The sequence below is a fragment of the Falco biarmicus genome, chromosome 1 (genome assembly GCF_023638135.1).
Source record: "Falco biarmicus isolate bFalBia1 chromosome 1, bFalBia1.pri, whole genome shotgun sequence".
NCBI classification, from domain to species: Eukaryota; Metazoa; Chordata; class Aves; order Falconiformes; family Falconidae; genus Falco; species Falco biarmicus.
The window spans coordinates 67,801,402-67,826,348 of NC_079288.1; the positions used below are offsets into that span (position 1 = coordinate 67,801,402).

The window sequence follows — 24,947 nt, forward strand, 5'->3', positions numbered from 1 at the left end:
AACGCGGCGGGGGCGGCCCTGGCCCCTCTCCGCCCCGCCGAGCCCCCCGGGCGAGCCCCGGCCCCCCCCACCCCCGTGCAAACACGGCCCCGGCCTGCTGCCCGGCCAATGCCGGCGCCGCGCCGCGCCCGGCCCCCGGCCCCCCGCGCCCCGCGGGCAAACACCCCCCCGGCTTGTGGCGCCCGGCGGGGGCGGCGGGCCCGGGGTCGCGGGCCCGGCGGGGAGCGGGGCAGGGGCGGGGAGGGGACGGGCGAGGCGGCGGTGTGGGGCCGGGGCCCCCCCGTATGTAAATGAGAGGCCGCACGGGCAGGCTACCGGCGGCCCCGCGCGGCGCGGCGCTGTAGGCTGCGCGCGGCGCCGGTAGGAGCGCGCGGGAGCCGCCACAGCGGGACCGGGAGCGGGACCGGGAGCGGGAGGGGGTCCGGGGCCACCCGCCGCCACGTGCCGCCCGCACCATGGAGCTGGAGGAGCTGGGCATCCGGGAGGAGTGCGGCGTGTTCGGCTGCATCGCCTCCGGCGTGTGGCCGACGGAGCTGGACGTGCCCCATGTGATCACGCTGGGGCTGGTGGGGCTGCAGCACAGGTAAGGGGGCGGGGGGCACGGGGCCGCCGTCCCGACCCGGCGTCTCCGCGGCGGCAGCCCCGGGGGTGGTCGGGGACCCGCGCCGGCACGTGCCGCCGGCGGCAGGAGCGGGCTGGGAGGGGAGCGGTGCGGCCGGGGGTCAGCCCCCTCCGTCCCGTCCCGTCCCGTCCTCCCGCTCCGCGCCGGCGGGGCGCCCCGGCAGCATCCCGGCGGCGAAGCGCAAGGAACGCCCCCGCCGCCTCCCACCCTCCCGGGCCGCCCCGCCGAGCAGCAGCGCTCGGACGTGCGTTGGACCTCGGCTGCATCTCACTTAAGTGGCATCGGCTCCTGCTGGCGGCCGCACGTCCCGCGCTGCCCGGGGGTCTCTGTGCGCGGAGCCCGCGGCGCGGCCGCGCAACCGGGCGGCGGGATTGCGTCCCCCTCACCGGCTGCCGCCGACCCGACCCTGCCGCGCCGCGGCGGGGCCCGCCCGTCGTGCTTGGCGTTACTCGGGATGCTGACGTGAAGTGTGTAATTCACGCAGTTCGAGACTGCCGACACGGCGTGGGGCTTAGGCAGTTTTAGGCTCCTACTAGCCGTAGTCGTTTAGATCCATCACTAGGATCCAACGAAACGTACGTTCTACCTAACACGCCTACGGCGATGTAACACAGACTAGCTTCACGGTGATCCACGGGGATGCAGGGCTGCAAAGTGAAGTTTGGGTTCTGCTTCCCTTTGGTATACAAAGTCATAATGCTGTGCGCTGACATAGGCTAATCATTTTTTTCAGTGGTGGCAGAAAGGTGTATCCTTGTGGGAACACATGCTCCGCCCAACAGGCTAGTTCTGTGGTACTCGCTAGGCTGCTGTAACACGAACACCTCTATATACCATACCTCTATATAGCATGCTTAACTTCATTTGCACACGTGGGCTAAATAAGCGCATTCCTGACGGACTGGGCAAGTGGGCTTGTCTAAGTACACATGCACTGAAAGATAAAATCCTATGTTCTCTGTATTTTTGAGGTCACATACATGTAAAGGTTGCTCTGAAACTGTTTTGGACCAACAATGGAAAATTGTTTACGTTGACATTTTCTGTTTATTACAGCTAAGTTTCATACATTCTTACTGGTAAAATGCTGCATCCCTACATGACGCTCATATACTAATAATTTTCTTTGGGTTGCAGGTGTCTCATTCATAAACTATATATATTTGCCAGTGTCCATCAAAAATGGTCTTACTGGAAGCGATAGAGCTGCGAAGGAACAACAAAGCCATGTAATCAGTAGTCTCACTTTAGGTTGCGCCATTTTTCTATGAAGAGGCTGGAAAAAAATCTTAGTTCACGTGTGCTTACAGAGTTGCACTGGTGGACCTGAGGTTTCTTAGTTGGAAATAAAATGATTGCTGTCTTCTCATTTCTTTGCATCTTAATTATCTCAATTTTCATTGCAACCTTTTTTCATGATTTTTTAGTACACATATTCTTTTTTTTTTTCTGATGGGCACTTGACAAGTATATTTGATTTCCATGAGCTCTTTAATATCAAATTTTCCCTGTGGAGGACACAACTGTAGATAGTAATATTAATGTTGCCATTGAAACTGTAAGCCATTCGCAAGTTTTACAGGCAGATACACACCTAAAGGCATGCATGCACTACTTCCAGTTCTGATCGAACTCAATAACTGTCAAATTTTTTAAGGGACGCTTTCTTAAGAGACATAAACGTTATTGCATCTGTAAAGTGAAACAGTCTGTTCAATTAGGTATACCTTCGCAATCACTCAATAAAATTCTATTAAATAGCTGAGGTGGTAATGTTCCCATTTCCTTCTTTAATGTTTCTTTCTAACCTCTTTCCATTTTTCCTGCTCTGAGGTGTAGAAGAGATGACATCTCTATCAGGAAGTAATAGGATAACAGCTAGTTTTTCTTCTCTTTGGAATCTTACTTGAAAACCAGAATTAAGATTTCACATTAACTGTATCAGTAAATTTCATCAAGCCTCTTCTTTTTAAACTTAAAAACTAAGAAGTGTCTCTTTGTATCCTTTTGAAAATAAGTAAATATGGAAGAGGTATGGTAAATATTAATGGACAGTCCCTGTCAGGCCTAAGGGACTGGCAGATAGTTGATTGGCCACTGGAAAATAACAGTCCTTAGATGTCACCTTCAGATTAGTAAGGATGTTCAGGTAATGACTATTGGCCTCAGATACCCATAAGCATATTCTTTTATATGCAAATTAGTCCTGTGCAATAAATCAAATTACAGAATTTGGCCCTTAAATCATCTTAGAATTAAAAAATCAGAATATTCAGGCATGGCATTGTATCAAACTGCATTTCTGAGATGACTGACCCATAAAGAAGATGCAGCTGTTGGGAACATGCTAGATTTTCTAATCTTTGAAATATTATCTATATACATAAAGACCCAGAATATTTGTTACGTGCCACAAAAACATGTAAGTTCTTTGTGCTTTATGTTCTGATATAGCTGGTTGCAGCAATGTGAAGGACTTCGCTGTTTCTGATAAATGGCCTAAAATGAGTTGGTAGTTTGTATTACAGTGTTAAAAAGACATTACGGCACTGGAGAGATTTACTTTGGTGGTGAGGATGTTTGTAACTGAAAACTTGAAACTCCGCGTGCTGGATCAAACCACCAAACCGCTTAAGCATGTATTCAACAGCGTGTGATTGAGTGGTGCTCATTGTTGCACTGAAATTATTCTGCATGAAAAACTGGTGTGTATTTTGTAAGCAAGGTTCTGGAGTGGGACCACAAGTAGGCATATCATGAAAGATAAAAGATAGACTTGGAATTTCACTATCTTGATATAAGCGACAACTTTAACAGATCTTTTTGTTTTGTTTTTAATTCAAAAGGGGCTGCTAGATTGTTGAGGCTTAAATTCACACTCCTTTGTAGCAGAAGTTGCAACATGGCTTTTTATTGGCGTTTATAATGGTGATCTGTGAATTAAACTGAAACCTAGTATATTCCTACTCACTGGCTAATCAAGTCCTTCCACACACTAAGAACATTGTGCCAATTTGAGACCATTTTGAAGTGATTTCTTCAAAGTTAAAACATCTGGTTTTAACACATGTTACAGCTACGTTAGTGAATTCTCTTTATGTTTGAAACTTTAAAGCTTCTAAAACTAACGCTGTTACTCTGGTGTCAACATTAACAAGGCTTTAAAGTGGATCTTCTAAATCATCTTTACCATTTGTAATCCAGAGAAGTCAGTGCAAAATCCACTGACACTATGCCAAAATAAAGTCAAGAGGATATTGGTAAGGAGACGACTTTTCTTGGGGGCGGTGAGAGAGGGAGGAGTAGTACTTTGAGTTACAAATCTATTAAACGTCATTTGAGTCCTTGACCAGGACAAATTTGCAAAGTTAATCTTGGAACAAGTGTGAGTTTTGTTAACTTTTTGCAAAATTCCCGGGAAAATATTTTTGGCAGCAATGCTGTGTACTGAAATCTGAATGTATCCAGCTTTGTACTGATTTTTAGAAGAGGTCTTTAAAAGGCTTCTGTGCAAGTCTGTAAAGTCAGAGAATACTCCTCATACCATCTCAGCTGGGTCTACGTATGGAATTTGTTAATGAGAATCAAAGTAAATGAAGAGTGGAGGTTCAGCCAGCATGCTTTTTTGATACCTTCTTTATTACTGTCCACTATTAAAACCCACACAACAGAACCCAAATAATCAGCAATATAAGTTAAGAATTCTTACTTCTCTTTCAATCTAGTAAAATGACTGATGGCTTCCCATTAGCCATCCTTCCAAATATCTACACTCAATATAGCATAATGAAAGTGCTCATCTACGTTTTGTATACAACCTCTTGGCTACATGATCGATTTTTTTTTAAAAGCCTATTTAGCAAGCTATTAGTACCCTCTCTTACACGGTGAATCTTTCAGACAAAAAGCTTTAAAATGCAATAGTATTTGGATGGGTATTTTCTGAGTAACATAGGCATGCTACAGGTAATGATCCTGGTAATTTGGTATGTAACATATTTATCTCTTCATCTCAAGAGCCCGTTATAGGTTCAGCAGATCCCCCATCCCCAGATGCAAGAACTGCAGTGTTAAATGTTTTAACTGTCTAAATGCCAAATTTTGTAATTAACCATATTTTTATGTAAATTTTCTATGGAATATACTGGGTAAGATGTCTGCCTAGCTAGTGATTGAGTCTGTATGCTGTTTTAGCAGAACATTCATGCTGTATGTGCTGGTAAAACATTTTCGATTACTTTCAGAGACACAGAATGAATGTGGATAGAGTTACCGCTTTTTATCATTTTGTTCTATCTTGGTTTACATTTATAGGGCATTCTGTGCTGCTAGGTGCCAACAGCCCGGTTTAATTACATGCCATAAAGCTTACTCTTGTAGGAAGAGATAGGCAGCAAGACTTTTTTGCTGTGGTGAGCTGTTATAGCCACTTGGCTGTCTCACATAACTTCCTGCAGAGCTCAGGTTCCTGCATGCTCTTTTTTGGAAAGTGAAGATAAGCCAGATTTCCATTCTAACCGAGTTCAAATCTCTGAGATGTACATGTCACAGAATGCAGTTCAGTCACAGCTCTTATCTCTGGATGTGGAGTAACCAACTGGAATGAAACGAGCGGAAAAACCAGGAGGGAAGTGGTGCCAAAATGTAGATACAAGAGGACATTTTGGAGGCAGCCCTTAATGTTTATTGTGACCAACAGACTTTCCATTAGATTAACCTAGCCTTAGCTGGGGTGAGACTGTTCATTTTTCTTCACGTTGACTGTAGTTACATCATCCATGTAGGCATGACACAGCTCTCCAGTAATTTTCACGGGATTGCTCTGTTGGCTTGTTTGCCCATACCTTAAATTTGAGCCTAATGAACGGAGGGAGGGTTGTACACAGCATGGGACGTTCCTGCTGGGTAGTTCAGTTCAAATAAATTGCCTTGGCTGCTCTTTCTGCCATGTCTTACACTACTTTCCCCGAACTTAAAAAAGCAGGGTTGTTTGGAGGGGCTTTTTATTAATTAGTGTAGTTTTAATTTAAATCAGTTCTGTCAGTCGGTTAACCACTTGGCCATGTGAGTGCTAGTGCCAACACAAAGGAGACCTTGCTGCTAGAAGGAACAAAGGCTGAGAGTGTGGAGGGAGAGTTTTTTAGGCCAACAGTGATGCTGACAGAGCTTGTGGATCCAACATGAATGCAAGCATTTCTGTTCCCTGAAGCTCATTCTCCAGGCATTTGGCCCAAATATAGTTTGGTCTACCAGGAAATAATCTAAATGGGGCATTCAGAGGACTTTCCAGGGTAACAGCCCTATCTGAGACATGTAGAGTGACCCATTCATCTCAGTGAATGAGTGTGCTTTAGAGAAGAATGGAACTTTTAAATATAGGTCAGAGTGGTGATTGCTCCATTTATCTGCCACACCTTGAAAATTTCAGTATCTCCATTTGCCACTGGGGAGGAGTCAGATTTGTCCTCACAGTAATCTGGCTCCTTGGTAATAGTGCAGATATTTGAGGGAGAAGAGCAAAGATCTTTGGTTTTTACAGGACTGCTGCTCCTGCCGTAATTACTCAGTGTTGGTTTTGATTTTTAAGCTCAATCATTTTCATGATGTACTTTATATTAAGATTCCCAGCAGCATGAAAATACATGGAAACAGATTGGTCTGGCCTTTCTGTAAAAAGGAACCATGTTGTGGATCTATGTCTTAAGAAGGTCTCTCGTCCCCAAACCCTGTCAGTCCTATGGTAGTATTCTCACACATAACCGTTTAGCATATGTCAGACAGTGTCCCAAGTTCCACTTAACTTGCCCATAAGGGTGCCTAGACTAAATATTGTGTGGCTGTAATAAATGTAAAGCTGTCAACAGAGCAGAGCCACAGCACAAGCTCAAGTGGATATAAAAATACACTGGGAGGACAAGTTGGATTAATGCTATTTTCAAGGGGACTTTTTTTGAGAAATCCTTCTCTCTAGTCACATTGTATTTAGCCCATTGTCACTACTCTGGGAGATGCTGTCAAAAGGAGACAGCCCACAGCTCCTGACAACTGGAATCCTAAATGTGCAACATTCATGTTATTTTGCCTCTAAGCAAAAAGTGATGTGGAATCGTAAGTTACAACTGCAGTGAAGAAAGGTCTTGATGCCACTTTGATTTATCTATCTCAGCATCCTACATATTCAAGTAAATGAATTGTTATCTGTATAAATGGGAGTAGCACATAAATATTTGATGATGCTAAATTCCCCATGCACTTGACATCTCTTACCATCTTTGACTGAAAATAAATGTGAACAGCAGGGAAAAAGCAGATAGCCTTCTGACAAAACAATTACAAAAAGCTAGCTATGCTTTCCAGTCACAAAGCCGAATAGAAGTGGAATCCCACACAAGGGGAAGTCCACCTTCTTTGAACGTTTGTTTGTGAGGTAAATCCCGCTCTCTGGAAAGTTTTTTGAGAAAAAAACTTTTACTTGGAAAGCTACTTGAGGTTTTTTTCTGTTCTTGCTTCATGTCTACCCTCTAGTGTTGATATGAACAGTTTCCAAGCCAAGTGTGCTCTGCAGTTCTCTGCTCTGACCTACTAAGAATTTAGACAGTCCTTTGCCTCAGTGTTTTTATGCAGTTCTCACCTTAACAACAGCATTTAAAACCAGATACATATTTCTTGAAAGATCTACTTATTTTAATGAATAAAATTAAGTCTTTACTTTTTTATTTTATGGGAGCAAGTTTTTTGGGGGACATTGTAGTGAATGACAGAAAAGTTTTGGAAAGATTGGGATCCTTGTGCATCGCATTTTAAGTGCAGTTTGTCTTTGCAGTTCCAACTGCCTCCCTCAGGTTAGCCTTGCTTCTGAGAGGGAGTCATACTGCAACAAAAACAACCTTTGAGCTGCTCAAACCTAGGCCTAGCACAGCTGAGAACTTGCTGGGCTGCTCCAAATCACACAGAAAACCATCTGCACTTTTTTTTTTTCCCAGCTGGGCTAGTCTTTTGTCAGGTTAGTGAGCTGAACTGGTTTATAGGGGATCCAGCAAGCATTGGACTGTTCAGAGTAGCATGGAGAAAAAGGGATCTTCTTGTTGCAATGAGTTATCAAATCAACTTCAGCCTTGCACTCATGGAACACAGCAGGTAGAGCAGAAGATATAAGTGATCCATACTATTTTATTTTAAAATTAAAAAAAAAATAAAGTATTTTTAAAAACTTAATTTGAATCAAAATGGAACTAAACTGTTTAAATGTACTGGAGTACATTTTTTCTGGTTCACAGGTGGAAGGAGTAACCTGTGATATTAGTACTGCTAGGAATGGTGAGGTCTTCAGCTGGCTCGGCATGTTCTAGAAGGATACCTGACTGCCATGATGGCAGGGACAGATCCCTTGTTCTCCTACCAAAGACAGCAGTTCTCTATGCAAGTAATATAACGCAAGTTCAAGATGTGTATCTTCCAATCAACTCATTGCAAAAAGAGGAGAAAGATTTTTAAGCTCACAGTGTTGCTAGTATTACAAGTCAAAGAAGGTTTGTACTGAGAAACCAATGTGAAAAGTAGTATATAAACATACACTGGAAGAATAGTAAATCTGTGTCACTGTATAAATGAATATGATCAAAAAACTGATTTTCTAGGGATCTTTCTCTGACTTCTCAGAATTGTTTCAAAAATGCTAGTCAAATGGCAGACAACATCTACCTTGGTGAAAATTATTTACCTTCATAATGTCTCTCATAAATGATTTAATAAGACAATAATTAACCATACAGCAGGAAACAAAGCACTATATCCAGTAACATTTTTGTGTAAGATGTTGTAAAGAGAGACTTGGGTGGAATTTAGGCCTCTGTGTAAAAAAAGCTGGCGGCTGTTGCTGCTGCAGTAAGGACTTGACTATTTGACTTCAGTTGTGCCCCTGTGTGTGCCCAGAACTGACCTAGCTTTGGCAGGGTTGTGTAAGTCTATGCCCAGACATGACTGAGATCCAGAACTGAGTTGTTTTGCTTGAAGACACTGAAAGCAAACCCCTAGATAAGCATGCCTTGCAGGCAGTGCAGGCTATTACTTACACAATCACAAAATGAAGTAGTGGTGGCTAGTAGGATTTTGCAAAGTGTGGTTAGTTGTGGCATGGCATTTGTCACTTACCACGTCACTGTTCCCTGCACTGTTTCTATGGTTTTTGTACTTTTGGTTACTGGACAAGGCAGACCCCTTGTCCAGGGACCAGAACCCATGCCTGCCCCTTCTAGGTGGGCAGCGACTTTGTGTACTTTCTTTCTGGCTCATTGAATTCTCAAGTTCATTTCTGCACAGCACAATACCTTCAGCAGGCAGATGGGGATGGTCCCCCACCCTAGCACAGGCAGGTGGAGAGGCCAGGAGGAGGGTAAATGCTGATAAAGGAATTAGGTGGTATGTTTTCCCCACCAGCCTTGCCTAACCAAGAAGTTGTTCTCTTACGGCTTCAGCTGTTTGGTTAATTGCAGAGGACTAACTTGCTAGGAAGGTCATAGAGATGGTAATTGGAAATTATGAGATGAAATTTTAACTACATGTTTTCCTTCATCAGTCAAAGTTATTATTTTCTTTCAATTAAGCCTGTTAATTGTGGCATGTAGGTGAGTCGAGGCATGTACGCAGAAGTTACATCTTCTATCAGACTAACTGATGTCACTGCTAAAAGCTCATAGTTAAGGATTATGATGATAACTTGTTTAAATGACTGAAAGTGAATATATTGAAGGGGAGCAAGCATGTACTCGTGTGGGTGACCTACACTCATAAATAAGTCTTATTTACTTTCTTACTATCTGAGAGAATCTCTTTGCATGCTAATTTTATAGAAAGTTCATTAAACCAACCTGTTGTATGGCTGACGGATCAGCATACAGCTGTGTTCTGTTGAGGTCTTGCATTTCTTCCTGCTTACAAAGCCTTTCTAACAGTAAGTTTTTGCCTTCTGTTACTGTGTGCACTCTCTCTGTTAATAGTTTTTGGAAGTGGAATATGGTGTTTTCAGAAGCACTTTTCTTAAGTGGAACAGGCGACACCTCTGTGGACAAAAGCAAAATATGTAGTTAGAGTGCACAAGTCAATGAACTGCTGACACTGAAGTTTAGCACAAGCTAGATTTTCCTAATGCTGTCCTTCTGTTATGCTCTTTGTTGCCTTGCTGGTGTTGTGTAAGGGGTCACTGTATAACAGCGAGTAGGAATGGAACAGACCTTGTAAAAATCACTGATATTTAAAACTTTCAGCTTTGCCTAGCTACTGCCTTCTGCAAGATGTACTGATCCAACAGGCAATAATGAAAGTATATTTAATCACATAGAGTTAGTCCTGTTAGTAGTTTATGATGGTGGCCTGGGCGGGTTGAATGCAGAAGTGTTGTGGTGTTCAGATCTGTCTGTAGACAAGACATCGTTTTAGTATTAAAAATAGGGGTGAGCTTCCTAAAAAACCAAGTTTGTCGTCCCTCATTGTTGGACTTTTTGATTGTTTAGGGCCTGACAATTCTGCCAGGAATAAAAATAAGCTCCTGATCTTTCCTATATCAGATCACATGCTGCATATTTCTATCCATCCCTTAATTTTTCTCTCAATGATTCTGCATCATATCTTCTCTTTGGAATAGCTGTCTTAACCTGTTTTCCCTTGTACAACACGTTAGACACTACATGGTACACATTATATGTCTAAACATGTAATTTCTCATTTACTGACACATAGTATAATATCGGGAAACCACAATCATGACTGTGATACTGTCCTTGTTTTCCTCTAAGCAACACAGGTAAGATATCTTCTATTAAAAATCTTTTTCTCTTTTCTTTGTACTTGATTCTTATAAATCAAAGAAGTATTTTCTGATGTTATCTCATTTATACCAGGGATGAGGACTAAATAAAGAAATTGCAGTTTTCCTTAGGACCACATTTTTATCAGGACTCTTCTTTTGCACATTGTTGAGGGTGAGAGAAGAAATGGAGCTTGGTGTTAAGTTCTAGGATTATTTTTTTTAACTGCTCAAGTACTAGAAACTAGAAGCTCGCATCCGATTCAACAGCAATGTATAGATGCTTTATAAAGTCAGGGGCTCTTACCATCATTCCATGTTTTTCTCTTGATACTCAAGGATCCTGTGTTTGCTGTAACATCTCCCACTGAAACTTAGAAGAGAAAAGCAAGGTGACTTCAGTATTTTGCAGTGATTCTCAAAGCACAGTCAGTCATACACCAAAAAGTTATATACTACAAAAGCAAATGCATTGGGACAAGTGACCTGGAGCAATGAGAGTCTTCTAGAAAAGTCAGGTACTGGTTGGCACACAAAATCTGGGTGGAGACATTTATTTGGCAGATCCCTTGAACAGCTTCATTACTAAAGCTTCTTTTCTGAAAGGTTATTGTTTTACTGTCTCCTGCATCAGCATTCGCAACACAGACTACACAGTCCTTTTCCAGCATGCTAAAATGTAAACCAGCCAGGCTGGCTCAAACATTCTTGGTGTTGATAAATTCCATTCATGGAGAGCAGAAATGAGCAGTAATATCTTCAGTTTCTGGATTTGGAAGAAAATGTCTGTCTTAAGAATGATCGAGCACAGGAATGAGGCAGATGAGAAGCAGTGGTGTCAGCCTATGGCTGTGTGGATGTCATTCCAGCCTCAGCTAATGGCATTACCGTACGGTGCCCTTGGACACCACATTAGGGCTCCGATTCATGACTGAGGACAGCTGGCTTAAGGATGACTCCAGTAGTTTCTGTTCAAGCTGCCCATCTGGCCTTTGCTGCAGAAGTGGTTCAAGTCCTCAACTAACATTTGCGACATTGCAAATTATTATCTAATATATTGAGAAAAATCAGAATTAGTTCTGGTTTACCATAACTCACTCAGCTTTAAGCTGCAGTGGTTAAGTTGCTTCTACAAGAGCATCTGATCTGCCTGGAGCAAGGGCAGGTATACCTGAGAGCTGGAGCAGCTGGCCAGTCATGAGAACCCTTACAGCATACACAAGGTGAGCTGTTGGTTCCTAGATCTGAGGTCTTTTGATACTAAAATAAAAAAAAAAAACTTTAGAAAACTGATTCTACTTTAGCAAAATTAATATAATAATTACAAGTGCTCAAATAAACATCACTGCCCTGTATTCTTCTCTCTTGACTATGTTTAATTTAGTTTAATTTTATTGGAGTCCTTGCACTTGGCTTGACTGTTACAGTTCTGCAGTTTTAAATGGTGTGAACTTGGAGCTCTCTGTAAGATTTCACATGCCTGCTATATCACCTCTAAAACCTGCCACATTTTCTAGCACCATTTCACTGTATCTCGCTTAAGCTTCCAAAAGCACAAAGGTTCTCCAGTAACATTGAACGCTTCAGGTGCTTTCACTTTTTGTTAATGTTCTGACTTCTAAATTCTTCCAAAGACCATTTCCGTTCATGAATGCAGATGTCCTACGTGACCATGCAGATACAGGTTCTTCAGTTATTTTCCCTCCCCATTCTGGCCACATATTTTACCACTACAGCATAGGTCAACAAGGCAACTTTTTTCATTTTAAGTGCTTTATCTCATCACTGAAGTTTTTAGTACCTGATAGGAGACTTGAACTTTCACATCCCCAGCCTGAGGGACCCAGAGGCTGTCTTCTTAAGATACAGTCAACTTCATCGTAAAATCTCATTTTTCTCCTGGGATTACCAAGATGCTCATTTTCCTTCTGCAGCGCACGGTATTCATATTTTAGGTTCTTGTACTTTGTGCGACATTGTTTCCAATCTCTGTCTATACCACGTTTCATTAGCCTTCTGGCAATTTCCTCAAATATTTCTTTATTTCTCGTGGCCCCTTCAAGCATTTGTTGTATCTTTTCATCTGACCATATGTTTATCAGAGCTCTGACTTCATTATCACTCCAGTGTTTTCCTGCTCCAGTATCATTAACTGTAATAACTTTAAAGTGATTTTGTGCTTCTTCCAAGGGGATGTGATTGTCTGAAAATATAAATGAAACAACAACTGAGTATTGCTGAATATACATACATTAAAGTGTAATTGTAGCTAATGATTTTGTAACAAGCTGAGGGATTAATTAATGTTTATAATAATCCCTTGTTATGAAAATCTTTTAACTTTATGGTGTTAACATCATACATGATTATATTTCTCTCAAGTATGCAAAATATGTAGCAAGTGAAACCTCTTGTTTCTCTAAGGCATCTAAATTTCCACATTTTGTCAGTGTAATTTTGTTGCTGTTGTCAAATTAAAGACAGATCTGTCCAAGCGCTGCATGAAGGAAAGCAATACGCCTTAAGCTTTAAAGCAACAAGATATCAGTATTGATAATAAAATGGCTTTCCAGTATGGTGTCAAATTAGAATGGCATGGCAAAATATCATGCAAATGAAAATGTTACTGGGGATTCAATCAAAGAAAAAAAATCTTATCTGTGTATTCAGAAGTAGGAAATGCTGCTCATCAGATAAATGTAGAATGCAAAGTTGAACTACAGTATTAATGCAAGTTTTGCTCATGACAGGGAACAGAGCTTTGAAACTAATTTTTAAGTTTAGTGATAAAGCTAGACTGGAGTCAGAAGTAGAAAAGTAAAGCCATGTTTACAGTAGAGATCTGCTTGGTCCAGCTTTGGTACTGAAATTACAATGCAATTTCATTTCAGAATAAATACATGGAAATTAATACTCACCTGTCCCGACCATCCGTTTTGTTACTGGCGTACAAGATCTGTCTTCTGAGGTAGTGCTTATAGAATCATCATCTATAGAAATACATAGATTTAAGTAAAATAGACTTGGACTTAGACCAATAAAGTGCTAATATTATTGTCATCCTCTGCAAGTAATGCCTATCCACTTAAAAATGTCATAATCCATTAGCCTAACCCATTAATCATAGAATAGTATAGGTTGGAAAAGACCTTTAAGATCATTGAGTTCAACCATTAACCCAGGACTGTCAAGTCCACCACTAAACCATCTACATGTCTTTTAGATACCTCCAGGGATGGTGACTCAACCACATCCCTGGGCAGCTTGTACCAATGCTTGACAACCCTTTCAGTGAAAAAAATTTTCCTAATATCTAAATTTGATTACCTGGCACTTGTTACCTGGGAGAAGAGACCAACACCCACCTTGCTCTAACCTCCTTTCAGGGAGCTGTAGAGAGTGTTAAGGTCTCCCCCTCAGTCTCCTTTTCTCCAGGCTAGACACCCCCAGTTCCCTCAGCTGCTCCTCATAAGACTTCTGCTGCAGACCCTTCACCAGTTCCATTGCCCTTCTCTGGACACGCTCCAGCACCTCAGTGTCTGTCTTGTCATAAGGGCCCCAAAACCGAACACAGTGTTCGAGGTGCGGCCTCACCAGTGCTGCTGAGCACAGGGGGACGATCACTGCCCTTGTCCTGCTGGCCACACCATTTCTGGTACAAGCCAGGATGCTGTTGGCTTTCTTGGCCACCTGGGCACACGGCTGGCTCATGTTCAGCTGGCTGTCAGCCAGCACCTCCAGGTCCTTTTCCTCCAGGCAGCTTTCGAGTCGCTCTTCCCCAAACCTGTAGCATTGTGTGGGGTTGTTGTGACCCAAGAGTAGGACCTGGCACTGAACCTTGTTGAACCTCATACACTGGCCTTGGCCCATCGGTCCAGCCTGTCCAGATCCCCCTGCAGAGCCCTCCTGCCCTCCAGCAGATCAGCAGTCCCACCCAACTTGGTGTCATCTGCAAACTTACTGAGGGTGCGCTTGATCCCCTCATCCAGATTGTTGACAATGATATTAAATAGAGCTGGCCCCAGTACTGAGCCCTGGGGAACACCACTTGTGACCGGCCACCAGCTGGATGTAGCTCCATCCACCACTGCTCTCTGGGCTCAGCCAGCCAGTTTTCCATCCAGTGAAGCGTACACCCGCCCAGGCCCTGAGCAGCCAGTTTCTCCAGGAGAATGCTGTGGGAAATGGTGTCAAAGGCTTTACTAAAGTCCAGGTAGACAACATCCACAGCTTCTCCCTCATCCACTAAGCAGGTCACTTTGTCATAGAAGGAGATCGAGTTAGTCAGGCGGGACCTGCCTTTCATAGGCCCGTGCTGGCTGGGCCTGATCCCCTGGTTGTGCTGCATGTGCTGCCTGATGGCACTCCAGATGATCTGCTCCATAACCCACCCTGGCACGGCGGTCAGGCTGACAGGCCTGTAGTTCCCCAGATCCTCCTTCTGGCCCTTCCTGTAGATGGGCGCCAGGTTTGCTAATCTCCAGTCAACTGGGACCTCCCTGTTTATCCAGGACTGCTGATAGATCATGGAAAGCGCCTCAGTGAGCACTTCTACCAGCTCTCTCAGTTCCCTTGGGTGGATCCCATCCAGCCCCATAGACTTGTGTGTGAGTGGTGTAGCAGGTCAATGAGCATTTCCCCTTGGATTATGGGGGCTTCATTCTGCTCCCCATCCCTGTCTTCCAGCTCAGGGGGCTGGGTACCTGGAGGGCAACTGGTCTTACTATTAAAGACTGAGGCAAATAAGGCATTTAGTACCTCAGCCTTTTCATCATCCTTTGTTACTATGTTTCCCCCCCACATCCAATAAAGGATGAAGATTCTTCTTAGCCCTTCTTTTGTTGCTAATGTATTTACAGAAGCAATTTTTACTGTCTTTTACAGCAGTAGCCAGATAAAGTTCTAGTTGGGCTTTGACCCTTCTAATCTTCTCCCTGTATAACCTCACAACATCCCTGTAGTCTTCCTGCATTGCCTGCCCCTTCTTCCAAAGGTCATAAACTCCTTTTTTTCCTGAGTTCCAGCCAAAGCTCACTGTTCAGCCAGGCCAGTGTTCCTCACCACCAGCTCGTCTTTCAGCACATGGGGACAGCCTGCTCCTGTGCCTTCAAGATTTCCTTCTTGAAGAATGTCCAGCCTTCCTCGACCCCATGGCCCTTCAGGACTGCCCCCCAAGTGACTTTGTCAACCAGGCTCCTAAACAGGCCAAAGTCTGCTCTCTGGAAATCCAAGGTAGCAGTTCTGCTGACACACCCCACCACACACTTCTTACTCCTCCAAGAATTGAAAACTCATTTAATGATCACTATGCCCAAGATGGCCTCCAACCATCACATCGCCCACAAGTGCTTCTCTGTTCACAAACAGCAGGTCTAGTGGGATGCCTTCCCTAGTTGGGTCACCAGCTATGTCAGAAAGTTATCTTCCACACACTCCAGGAACCTCCTACTGTTTCCTCTCTGATGTATTTGCAGCAGACTTTTGGTAAGCTGAAGTCCCCCACAAAAACAAGGACTAGCAATTGTGAGACTTCCTCCAGCTGCTTATAGAGTATTTCATCTGCCTCTTCATCCTGGTTGGGTGGCCTTCCCCCCTGATTCTTACCTATAAACACTGAACCCCATCATCGCCATCATTAAGCTCTAGACAGTCACAACACTCCCTGACATACAGGGCTACCCCACAGCCTCTCGTTCCTTGCCTGTCCCTTGTGAAGACTTTATGGCCATCCATTGCAGCACTCCAGTTGTGTGAGTCATCCCACCATGTTTCCATGATGGCAACTATATCATAGGTTTCCTGCTGCACAATAGGTTCCAGCCCCTCCAGTCTGTCGCCCATGCTGCATGCATTGGTGTAGGTGCGCTTCAACTGGGTTATTGATCCTGCCACTTTTTGGAGGGAGAAGCCCTAATTCCTATGTGACCATTCTCAGGCCCTTCCATGGTTTCTAACACATCAATAACCCTTGTGTCTTTGCTGACTCATGGATCTCTATCCCCTGCCTCCACTGAAATGGCAGACCAAAGGGCCTCGCTAGGACACCATCCCTCAATCATCGGTGTGCTGCCCCTAGGCTTATCTCTAGCAAGCCTGGTTTTATCCTCTTCCCCCTTCAAATGTAGTTTAAAGCTCTTTCAACGAGCCCTGCTAATGCCTGTGCAAAGATCCTTTGCCCTCTCTGAGACAGGTGTACCCCGTCTGTTGCCAGCAGGCCTGGTGTCATGTAAACCCACCCATGATCAAAACCCCCAAAATTCTGCCGGTGACACCAGGCTCGGAGCTGGCTCTTTCTGTTTCTTCCCTCGTCATTCCCTGCAACTGGAAGGACAGAGGGGAACGCTGCTTGTGCTCCTGATCCATTAACCAGTTGCTCTGCAGTTTCTCTTGATTGCCCTCAGACTTCTTGTTGCGACTTCATCGCTGCCCACCTGAAAAACCGATCATGGACAGTAATCTGAAGGCTGTACCGGGGTTCCCCTTCACAGCTGTAACCCGGGCCCCAGGGAGGCAGCAGGGCCGGGTCTGCGTGCTGGGCCTGCTGCTCCCTTCAGCAGGGAGTCTCCTGAACAAGTCTTCTGCCACATGCCCCCCTAAACAAAGTTTTTATTGGCATTTCTTCTAAGCCTTATCCTTCTCTCTGCCCCTGCATTCCCCAAAAGGTAGCTGTGGATATGACATGGATTTAAAACACTTGATTAAACACGTAGGCATACACTGACGGTTTGTATCTCACATATATGCCTATTTGCATAACATGTTTGTATACACTGATTAGCACAGGCGTGCCTTCCAGATTTTTTTCTTAAGTGCTGCGGGTAGGCCAGGCTTGGCGAGGCTCGGGTGCCATTTGTAAGGGTACATGCCTGTGGATGAACTGACACCTGACAGGGCTGGGCTGCAGCCTTTCCTTCACAGGGCCATGAGTGCTCCCCACTGCCGTCATGAAATGAGCAGGGACCGGGGCCCCAGAAGGCCACTGTCCCCCTCTCCAGTCCGGGAGCTGTGCATGTGATGCGGGTGCAATGGGGAGAGGGAGGCACAGGCACCTGCCCGCACACCTGCACGCAGCGTCATTCTGTACAAGCTGCATTGCATGCTGCTGGTGGGGCTTGTCTCAGATCTTTGTGAGAACTGAAAAGAGACCTTTGCTCCTTACTCCTTCTTGTTCTCCTCTGTTCAGGACTCCTTTTGACCACAAAAAAACAGTGGTTTAGTCCGTTTTAAGCTGCCATGGTGGGTTTCAAAGCTGGGCTTCAAGGTGTGCCTTTCCCCGATTCTGGGAGGGAGGGCAGGGAGGGATGTTAGGTTTTGTGGGGAAGGTTGCAGGATTTTGCCTTCTTTTGGGAGACAGCCATCCGTGTTTGTTTACCTTTGGGTGAAAGGCTAGTCTCTGGTACAGAGCTTTTGTGATGGTGGTAACATAAGCAGAAGAAAAAATGGGAAACAATTCATTAAGGCTTTTGTCGAAGTCTTCAGCCTCAGCTTAACTTGCACTTTCTACATATAGGAATGGCTCTATCCGAAACTATTCTATGTGACTTCAATGACAAAACAGGGAAGACAGGAAAACTATTTTTTATTCTACCAGCATATGAGTGCTCTTCAAAATCCCATCTCTACCAGAATAGATACATTGATCTATTATTTTTCTGCATGTATACATGCCAGCTTTTTTTCCCTCTGCAGAGCTGAGGCAATAATAGATTTGCGCTTTTTCACAGCATAAAAACTATTCCTTTTAGAAGTAAAATTCAGGACCCATCAGAATTACTGAAATCACGTGTGGACACCAAAACCCAGCTTTGCTGACTCTGGGCTCATTTCCTCGTCTTGGACTGCTCTGAGGCTGAAAGTTCACTTTTGTGTGACATTACTTTTTGGGTTGGGAAGGAGAGCAAGATTAGTCATCATTGGTTTGGTAGGGGATGTCATACACCGTCTATATTCAGTACAGTTTTTGGTAAAGGGTAGAAGTAAATATTCCTTCTATGTTTTGAAAAACTGAGTGCATGGTTTCGACTCTGTTAGAAATAAGAGATTGTTGGTAAATAAGCAAGGTTCATTTGATGTGCTTTCTATAATGGTACTTGCTAATATATGCACAGAGTAGTACTTAGAATTTTTACATTTGCCTTATAACTTGCTTTCTCAAGTGATTTGGCAAATACTTGTTTTTCAGAAGCCACATGCAGGAATAAATTTTATACTTATGGAAAACTTAACATCAGAAATTATACTCTTAATAAGCATATGTGTGTGATTTACTTGCAGTGCCAGAAAAAAAGTGTGTTTTCATTAATAGGCTGCCCTATAACTCTTAAGAAAATTCTTGCATCTTCCTTTAACATTTGCAGCTATTGGAAGTACAACCTTGGGCCAAAACGGAGCAGCAGGTCTACTCCTGGGCTCTTAAATGATATTATTTTTTAAAAAACTATTACCAAAAAAACCCATGGCGTTCATTTATGTGCTCCCCTTCTCAACCATGCTGGCTCTCTAATCTCTTTCTGCCTTTGGCAACAGCACCTGTACTGCTGACTTACATGATTTCTATCCTCAATTGGATATCACATGACAGGAACAGGGATTTTGTGTGTACAAGGCAGTCAGTTGATTTGCATGACATTTTATTCTATGTCATTGTGTATGAACTCTTCTCTTTGCATTAGTGTGACCTCGCTATGTCTCTGAACTTTCAGGGACACAGCTTTACTTTATCCTCAGTGTAACTTGTGTTGCTGTGTGTCATTGCTGTGATGGCATTGCTCTGATGTTGTCCTTGGTGTCATACTCGATACAGTTGTCTTTCATAATCAAGATCAACCTATGCAAACAGTTGTAAAACCTCTATTGGATAGGGTGTCTCAACACCCAAACTCCAGATAACATAACTGCCAAGAAGGAAGCTCTTGCCTGGATCACAGAAATACTGATGCATACAATAGAAATATTTTTATGGTAGAAACTTTCAGTGTAAAAGGCAAAAAACCTGTTGTTCACATAATCATTATAATAGAATTTTTTATTCTTTCCATTAACCTCTGAGTACAAACAACACTACCATAAAGTATATTTTGTTCGAGGATGTCAGGACAATTTCAGTGTCATTGCTATTTCCTCTGATGCCTTTTTTTCATGACCTTCCATTGTTTCTATGTGCATTTATTCCAGAAGATTAATATCCCTACTGTATTCTAATGTTAAATTGTAATGTTTTTAATAAAAAAAATCTTCTGAATACTTGTCATTGAATGTATGACTTCTACATATTGCCGAGGCTCTGATTTCGACTTTCCTTATAAAATAATTAAGAATATTTATGGCACTTGTTTGATAGAGTGTAGTCTGAAATTAAATGCACTGTCATGAAGTAGTTCGAAAAGACAGATAAGGTATAAAATTTTCAGTGTTTCTGGACAGCTGTTCAGCTCTCCAGTTTATCCTCTCTAGCAACTGTATATGAAAAAGAACAGTATCTGTGTCACAATCAAATGCAGATTTACCACATCTAGCATAATAAGGAGTATGTTGTCTGGGAAAATAAGATTTTGTTAATTGGGGGAAGGAGAAATAAGTGTTTATACATTTTTGCAATATAAAATCAAACAAACCCCAGTTTTTATCATAACGTAGAAGCAGAATGAGTATAATGTGTGGAAATAACATAAGAACCTTAGAAATCTGCAGTCCCCAGTAAAGTAGAATGTGCTGTTATAACCATCAAGACACAGTCTTGACCTACCTATGTCAATCGTCTCCTTCTTTATTTGTGTAGTTTCCAGAGCTGCTGGAGTGGAGTGGGCAAAGTCCCCCTCATCTTCAAAGATTTCTGTAAAAAAAAATAAAAATAATTACAGAGCTCTAATTAACTAAACAGGTCTTGAGTTATGTCTTGGGAACCACCAACTAAAGAATGCCATTAATGACAACTATTGTTGAAGGTTTCATCTCTTAATACATTAAAGCTGCCATTTCCCTGCAGCTGTGGGTTTAAGAGCAGAGCGTATGCACTTAAAAATAAATCCAGAACACCATGTAACAGCTGTCTAATACAAGTGTATGGATTAAATGTGCCAAATCTTAAGTTATTTAAACCTAGATCAGAATTTGTAGAATGTTCGCTGATGAGCGATTGTAAGATATGTAGTAACTGGTGACCCTCCATGCAGCAGAACAGGCAAGACAGTGACTTTCCTAAGGGGTGCTTCAATACATACTGGAATTATTGGAAGACTCCAAGCGACTGATGCCATGAGTCACTGAATTAACCCCAAAAGGGGTGAGGGTCCTGGCACTGCATCAGGGTGCTGTGCCTGGACCACTGATCTGCAAGGCTGCCTGCCTGCCTAGTAAAGACAAAGTACTAAATGCCTGTCCTGAGAGCATCCTCCCTGCAAAAGGTTTACATCACACAGCTGGGCCCTGGCCCCAGGCAAGGTGACAGAGGTGTCCCTGGGCTCCCCTCCACGGGGAGGAGACCTCCACTCCTCTGCCATTGGCCCTATGGTGTTCGGGGGGGACAGCTCCACCCCTCAGCCCTGGGAGGGAGGGATGGACTGGGGGATGACGCAAGTGGTCTTTGTGATCCTCATTCCCAAGGGAGTACAGAGATTAAATGGTGAAGGCCACACCACGGATCGATGACAGCAGTTTCTGGCTCCCAGACTGTTCTCAGTCCATTCAAGAATATTTCCCCTAAACATTGAGCAATAAAGCATAATCTAGATTCATTTTATTAAAAATTACCCCCCAAATCAATACGGCCTTGTTTGCATCAGATGTTCTTTACGATGTGACCAGCATCATGTGCCTTTTAATTTATTTTTTTTTTCTTAGTGAGCCAAGAATGTGGGTAGGGAGCCTGGCTTTTTTTTCTAAGCCACCGTTCAGAGTTTTTGGAGGGAGAGCATGAGGAGAGCAAGACTGAGCCAAACAGAACAAACCATCAACGGTTTCTGGCATGGATAAAACACAGTGGCTCCGTCCGCATTGTTTAGTGAAGCTATAGACAGTTGCCAGCAAATATGCTTAATCTCTACTTTGTGTTTGAAGCATTGCTCACAAGGCCACCAGAGCCATGCTGTCGCAGTCTTTCCTTTTACCCGCTCAGACTGATACAAGCTCTGTTCTCTTTTGGCACTCTGTCACTATCACCATCCTGGGTTCTGGCACATGAGGCAAGATTAGTAATTTGTCACCTAATCCTTACTCTCGTGTGTGTTTTGTTAGTATAAAAGGGGAGTAGGAAATGTCAAAGCTAGGGAAATTTTGGAGTGTGTGGCCTATGTTTACTCTCCAACAGCTTGCAAAATTGCTGCTGCTTCTGTCATGCAGATCTATGAGACTGGATACAGACAACTTGGATGCAGTTAGGAGTTTGTATGCTTGGGCTGAGCCACGGAATAATCAAGAAGTTTTGCACTTCTCTGAAACACTCTACTTCACACCAGCCTGGGGCATATGTATTAAAACATTATCTTTTGACTTTGTATGTTTTAAAATTCCAAGCACACAGCCGTAAGTCTTCAAGCCAACATAAGTGCCCTAGTATGCACTGACTTAAGATCTTAAACAACAGATTTTTAAAAAGCCCTTGCTTAGAAATTTACCCTGGCAGCGTCATGAGTTTGTTCTGAATTTGTTCTGAGAAGGACATACAGTAAAGTACAAAATAATGACAAGAAAAGTCATTTGAAGCAAAATACTTGCTGTAGGTATTTTTTAAGAACATCAAGCTACTGGTATTCCCTAGAATCTTGTTTTCACCTCCGCTGTTGTTCCCTGGCCCTTGTATTTAATCAGACACCCCTGTGTGTGCACAGTGACACACTGGAATGTACACACACACCACAGAGTTTGCATGGCTGGCTACTGCCTGGGCTAACTGAAACAGTTTGGCTCTTCCGAACAGATTTCTGGAATTCACTGCCCTCAAAACCGATCCCGTGAAACAGAAAACATCAGTCAAAACGACTAAACACGGGTTTATTTCCAGGCTGTTTTAATATGGGTATCTTTCGCCCGGAAAGTGCCATTCACGGCGGCCCCAGCCTCCCCCGGCGGCTTTGGCCGGCAGCGGAGCGGGCCGCCTGTGCCGTGGGCTCCTGCGCCCCCTGCCGGCCAGGCCCTGCCGCTGCGCCCCCGCCGCCCGCCACGGGCGCACCTCGGGGCTTGTTTCCCTCCGTCCTCCCCTTCCCAGGGGGCACGTGCTGCTGCTCCCCGAGTTTAGGCAGAGGAGAAAAACAGTACCATGAAACGTCAAATAACCAGGTATTTCCCTGGAACCGGGCAGGGTATTTGTCTTTCGACTAATAGCATCTTAAGTTTTTCCCTGCTAGAGTACAGCAAACCCGACCATTTGTAAAGGTCAGCAGTGGCGACAGTGTTGCTGTGGCTCATAACGGAGATTCCCATGTAAGCTGGTGAGAAGCACATGCGCTGCTGAGGCAGCTTGTGCACCTCTGCATGTTCACACAGCTGCGGTGGCCAGAAAGAGCTATCTGCCCAGGCTAGCTAGCGTATGTCTAACTGACAGCAGAGTACATCAACTCCATGTATTAACTAGGAAGATACCTTGATACAAGGTGAACAGAATTTATAAATTCCTAATTACATCCAATTGAGGGGGTTTACAATTTTTTTTTTTAAAGGCACGAGTATAAATTACAATCACGTGCTTGCTGAGCAAGTTTCCTACGAAGGTTCTGTTGAATATGGAGTAGTCCTTAAGAAGTCACATCCTAAAGGCTATCGATTGTCAGACATCTGGTATCAAAGATTCAATGTAATATATCACTGCCTGATTGACTTTTTCACTACTTGTCAGGAAGTAAATTTATGAATACAGAGGTACATACAATCTCTTTACTTGCCAGATTCTCACTTTAAATTTATTCCAACCATCTAGGAAAGGCATGTATCACAATTCAAGAATAAAGGGTCTCCATGATATTGTAACGTAAAAACTGAGCATCTTTTCTCTGCTTTATGTAATATCTAATTATGTTACCGGTAATAACATTAAAGTCTAGGTGTTTTTTACTATCTGTGGTAAAATAATTTGAGTCTGTATCATTCATTTGGGAACCAGGGAAAGAATTTTAGAAACTGAAACTGCATCGCTTCATGATGTAGTGCTGTGGTTTTGCCTCTTCTTCCCTACAAAAGTTTGAACAGTAGTCTTTAGAGTGGATAGGCTGAGCCAGAGACACTTCTGAAGTACTTGCTGTTTTAGCCTTTCCCCACAAAATCAGATTGCAGTTACAATTATCCAGAAACAAACAAAATATGCAGTTAAAATCCATATACTTGAGAAGGCAAACTGTAACCAAGGTAGGCTATAGATGTCTTAACACCTACACTTATCCTAAAGGAGTGTTAAAGCGTAAAAAATGAATGCTCAGAACTTTACTAGAAGTAGTCTGTTAACTCCACCTTAAATAACTCATTTGGAAGATTGCAATCCAAAAAGTTACAATATTACGTAGCTGCAGGCAGTTGAAAACTATGTCAGATGACAGTTTAGTGGCACTGCTCAATCTATGTATTATTACAGTATCTCACTACTGTTCATGTATATGTAGTAATTTTACTTGTTGATGGGGAGAAACGGAATTTTATGCATTTGACAAGTTGTCTTAACTGCATCTCACAAAGTACTCTTCATGATTTCTTATGTATTTTTCTCTCTCAAAATGAGGTCCCTATAAGCAATACACTTTTCATGACAACCTATTTTTCTCCAGTGAATGCCTCAAGTGCCCATGGTGGTGTGGTAAAAGGCCAGTTACATATTTCTTTGTTAGTAAATTTAAATTAATAAATGTAACTGCTGTTGAATGGTAAAACAAAATTGCTACTGTCCAGTATATCTCAAATTACCTCTCATGATCAACCATGTCTTTACTTACTTGTCATAGGTGTTTCTTTCGTTATACGCAGAGCTGCCTGATTCTCTGGAGTAGTATTTACTGTAACATCATCTGTCAGAAGATTTTAAATTTGATATTAAAATCTTTAAAGTTCACATTAGACCATTTAAAATTCTGTAAGACTACTCCTTAATGCCTAATTTAGACCATATTCTGCCTCATGCTACCGAAAGAGATCATAAGGTCCCTTGTGGCATGTCAGGTCTGTCAGCCTTTGATACTTTCATGTGTCTCTAGCTGAACGTTAAACTCCCGTTTCCCCTGAAAGTTACGCTTTCAGATGCAAATCATAATGTTTCTTTGGAAAGAGCATACGACCTTCATAGTCAGTGCTAGTAGTGATACTCTTCAATGAAGTTTTCATTCCCCAACATGAGAGTTTACACAATTATATTAAAGATTGATCACATTATATTGTGAAAAAGAGAATGCTGTTACTAGTTCATGCACAGGAGAGTGAACAATTCTAATCCTTGGAAAGACAGAGTTTAAGTAGAAGTAAATGTGGTAATACATTGCACTCAGCTTGTTCAAACCAATAGTTTCTTCTTCTTTACATCTTGGGCCATGAATCTTTGAAAAGATTACT

General features: G+C 43.1%; 2 protein-coding genes across 3 annotated transcripts in view; one reads left to right on the top strand and one right to left on the bottom strand.

Annotated features, from left to right (window-relative positions):
- The first annotated feature begins 313 nt into the window (after positions 1–313).
- PPAT (phosphoribosyl pyrophosphate amidotransferase) overlaps positions 314–24,947 on the top strand; it is a 54,196-nt gene continuing 29,562 nt past the window's right edge. The window contains exon 1 of the mRNA XM_056332034.1: positions 314–583. Within this exon, the coding sequence (XP_056188009.1) occupies positions 456–583 (128 nt within the window). The 5' untranslated portion in view covers positions 314–455. The remainder of the gene's footprint in view (positions 584–24,947) is intronic.
- LOC130146154 (uncharacterized) overlaps positions 4,134–24,947 on the bottom strand; it is a 33,487-nt gene continuing 12,673 nt past the window's right edge. For both annotated transcript variants that reach the window (XM_056332022.1, XM_056332015.1), the window contains 6 exons: positions 24,338–24,409; positions 20,170–20,256; positions 13,343–13,414; positions 12,226–12,627; positions 10,732–10,797; positions 4,134–9,680 (listed from right to left, as the gene is read on the bottom strand). In XM_056332022.1, coding sequence (XP_056187997.1) covers positions 9,466–9,680; positions 10,732–10,797; positions 12,226–12,627; positions 13,343–13,414; positions 20,170–20,256; positions 24,338–24,409 — 914 coding nt within the window. In that variant the 3' untranslated portion in view covers positions 4,134–9,465. The remainder of the gene's footprint in view (positions 9,681–10,731; positions 10,798–12,225; positions 12,628–13,342; positions 13,415–20,169; positions 20,257–24,337; positions 24,410–24,947) is intronic.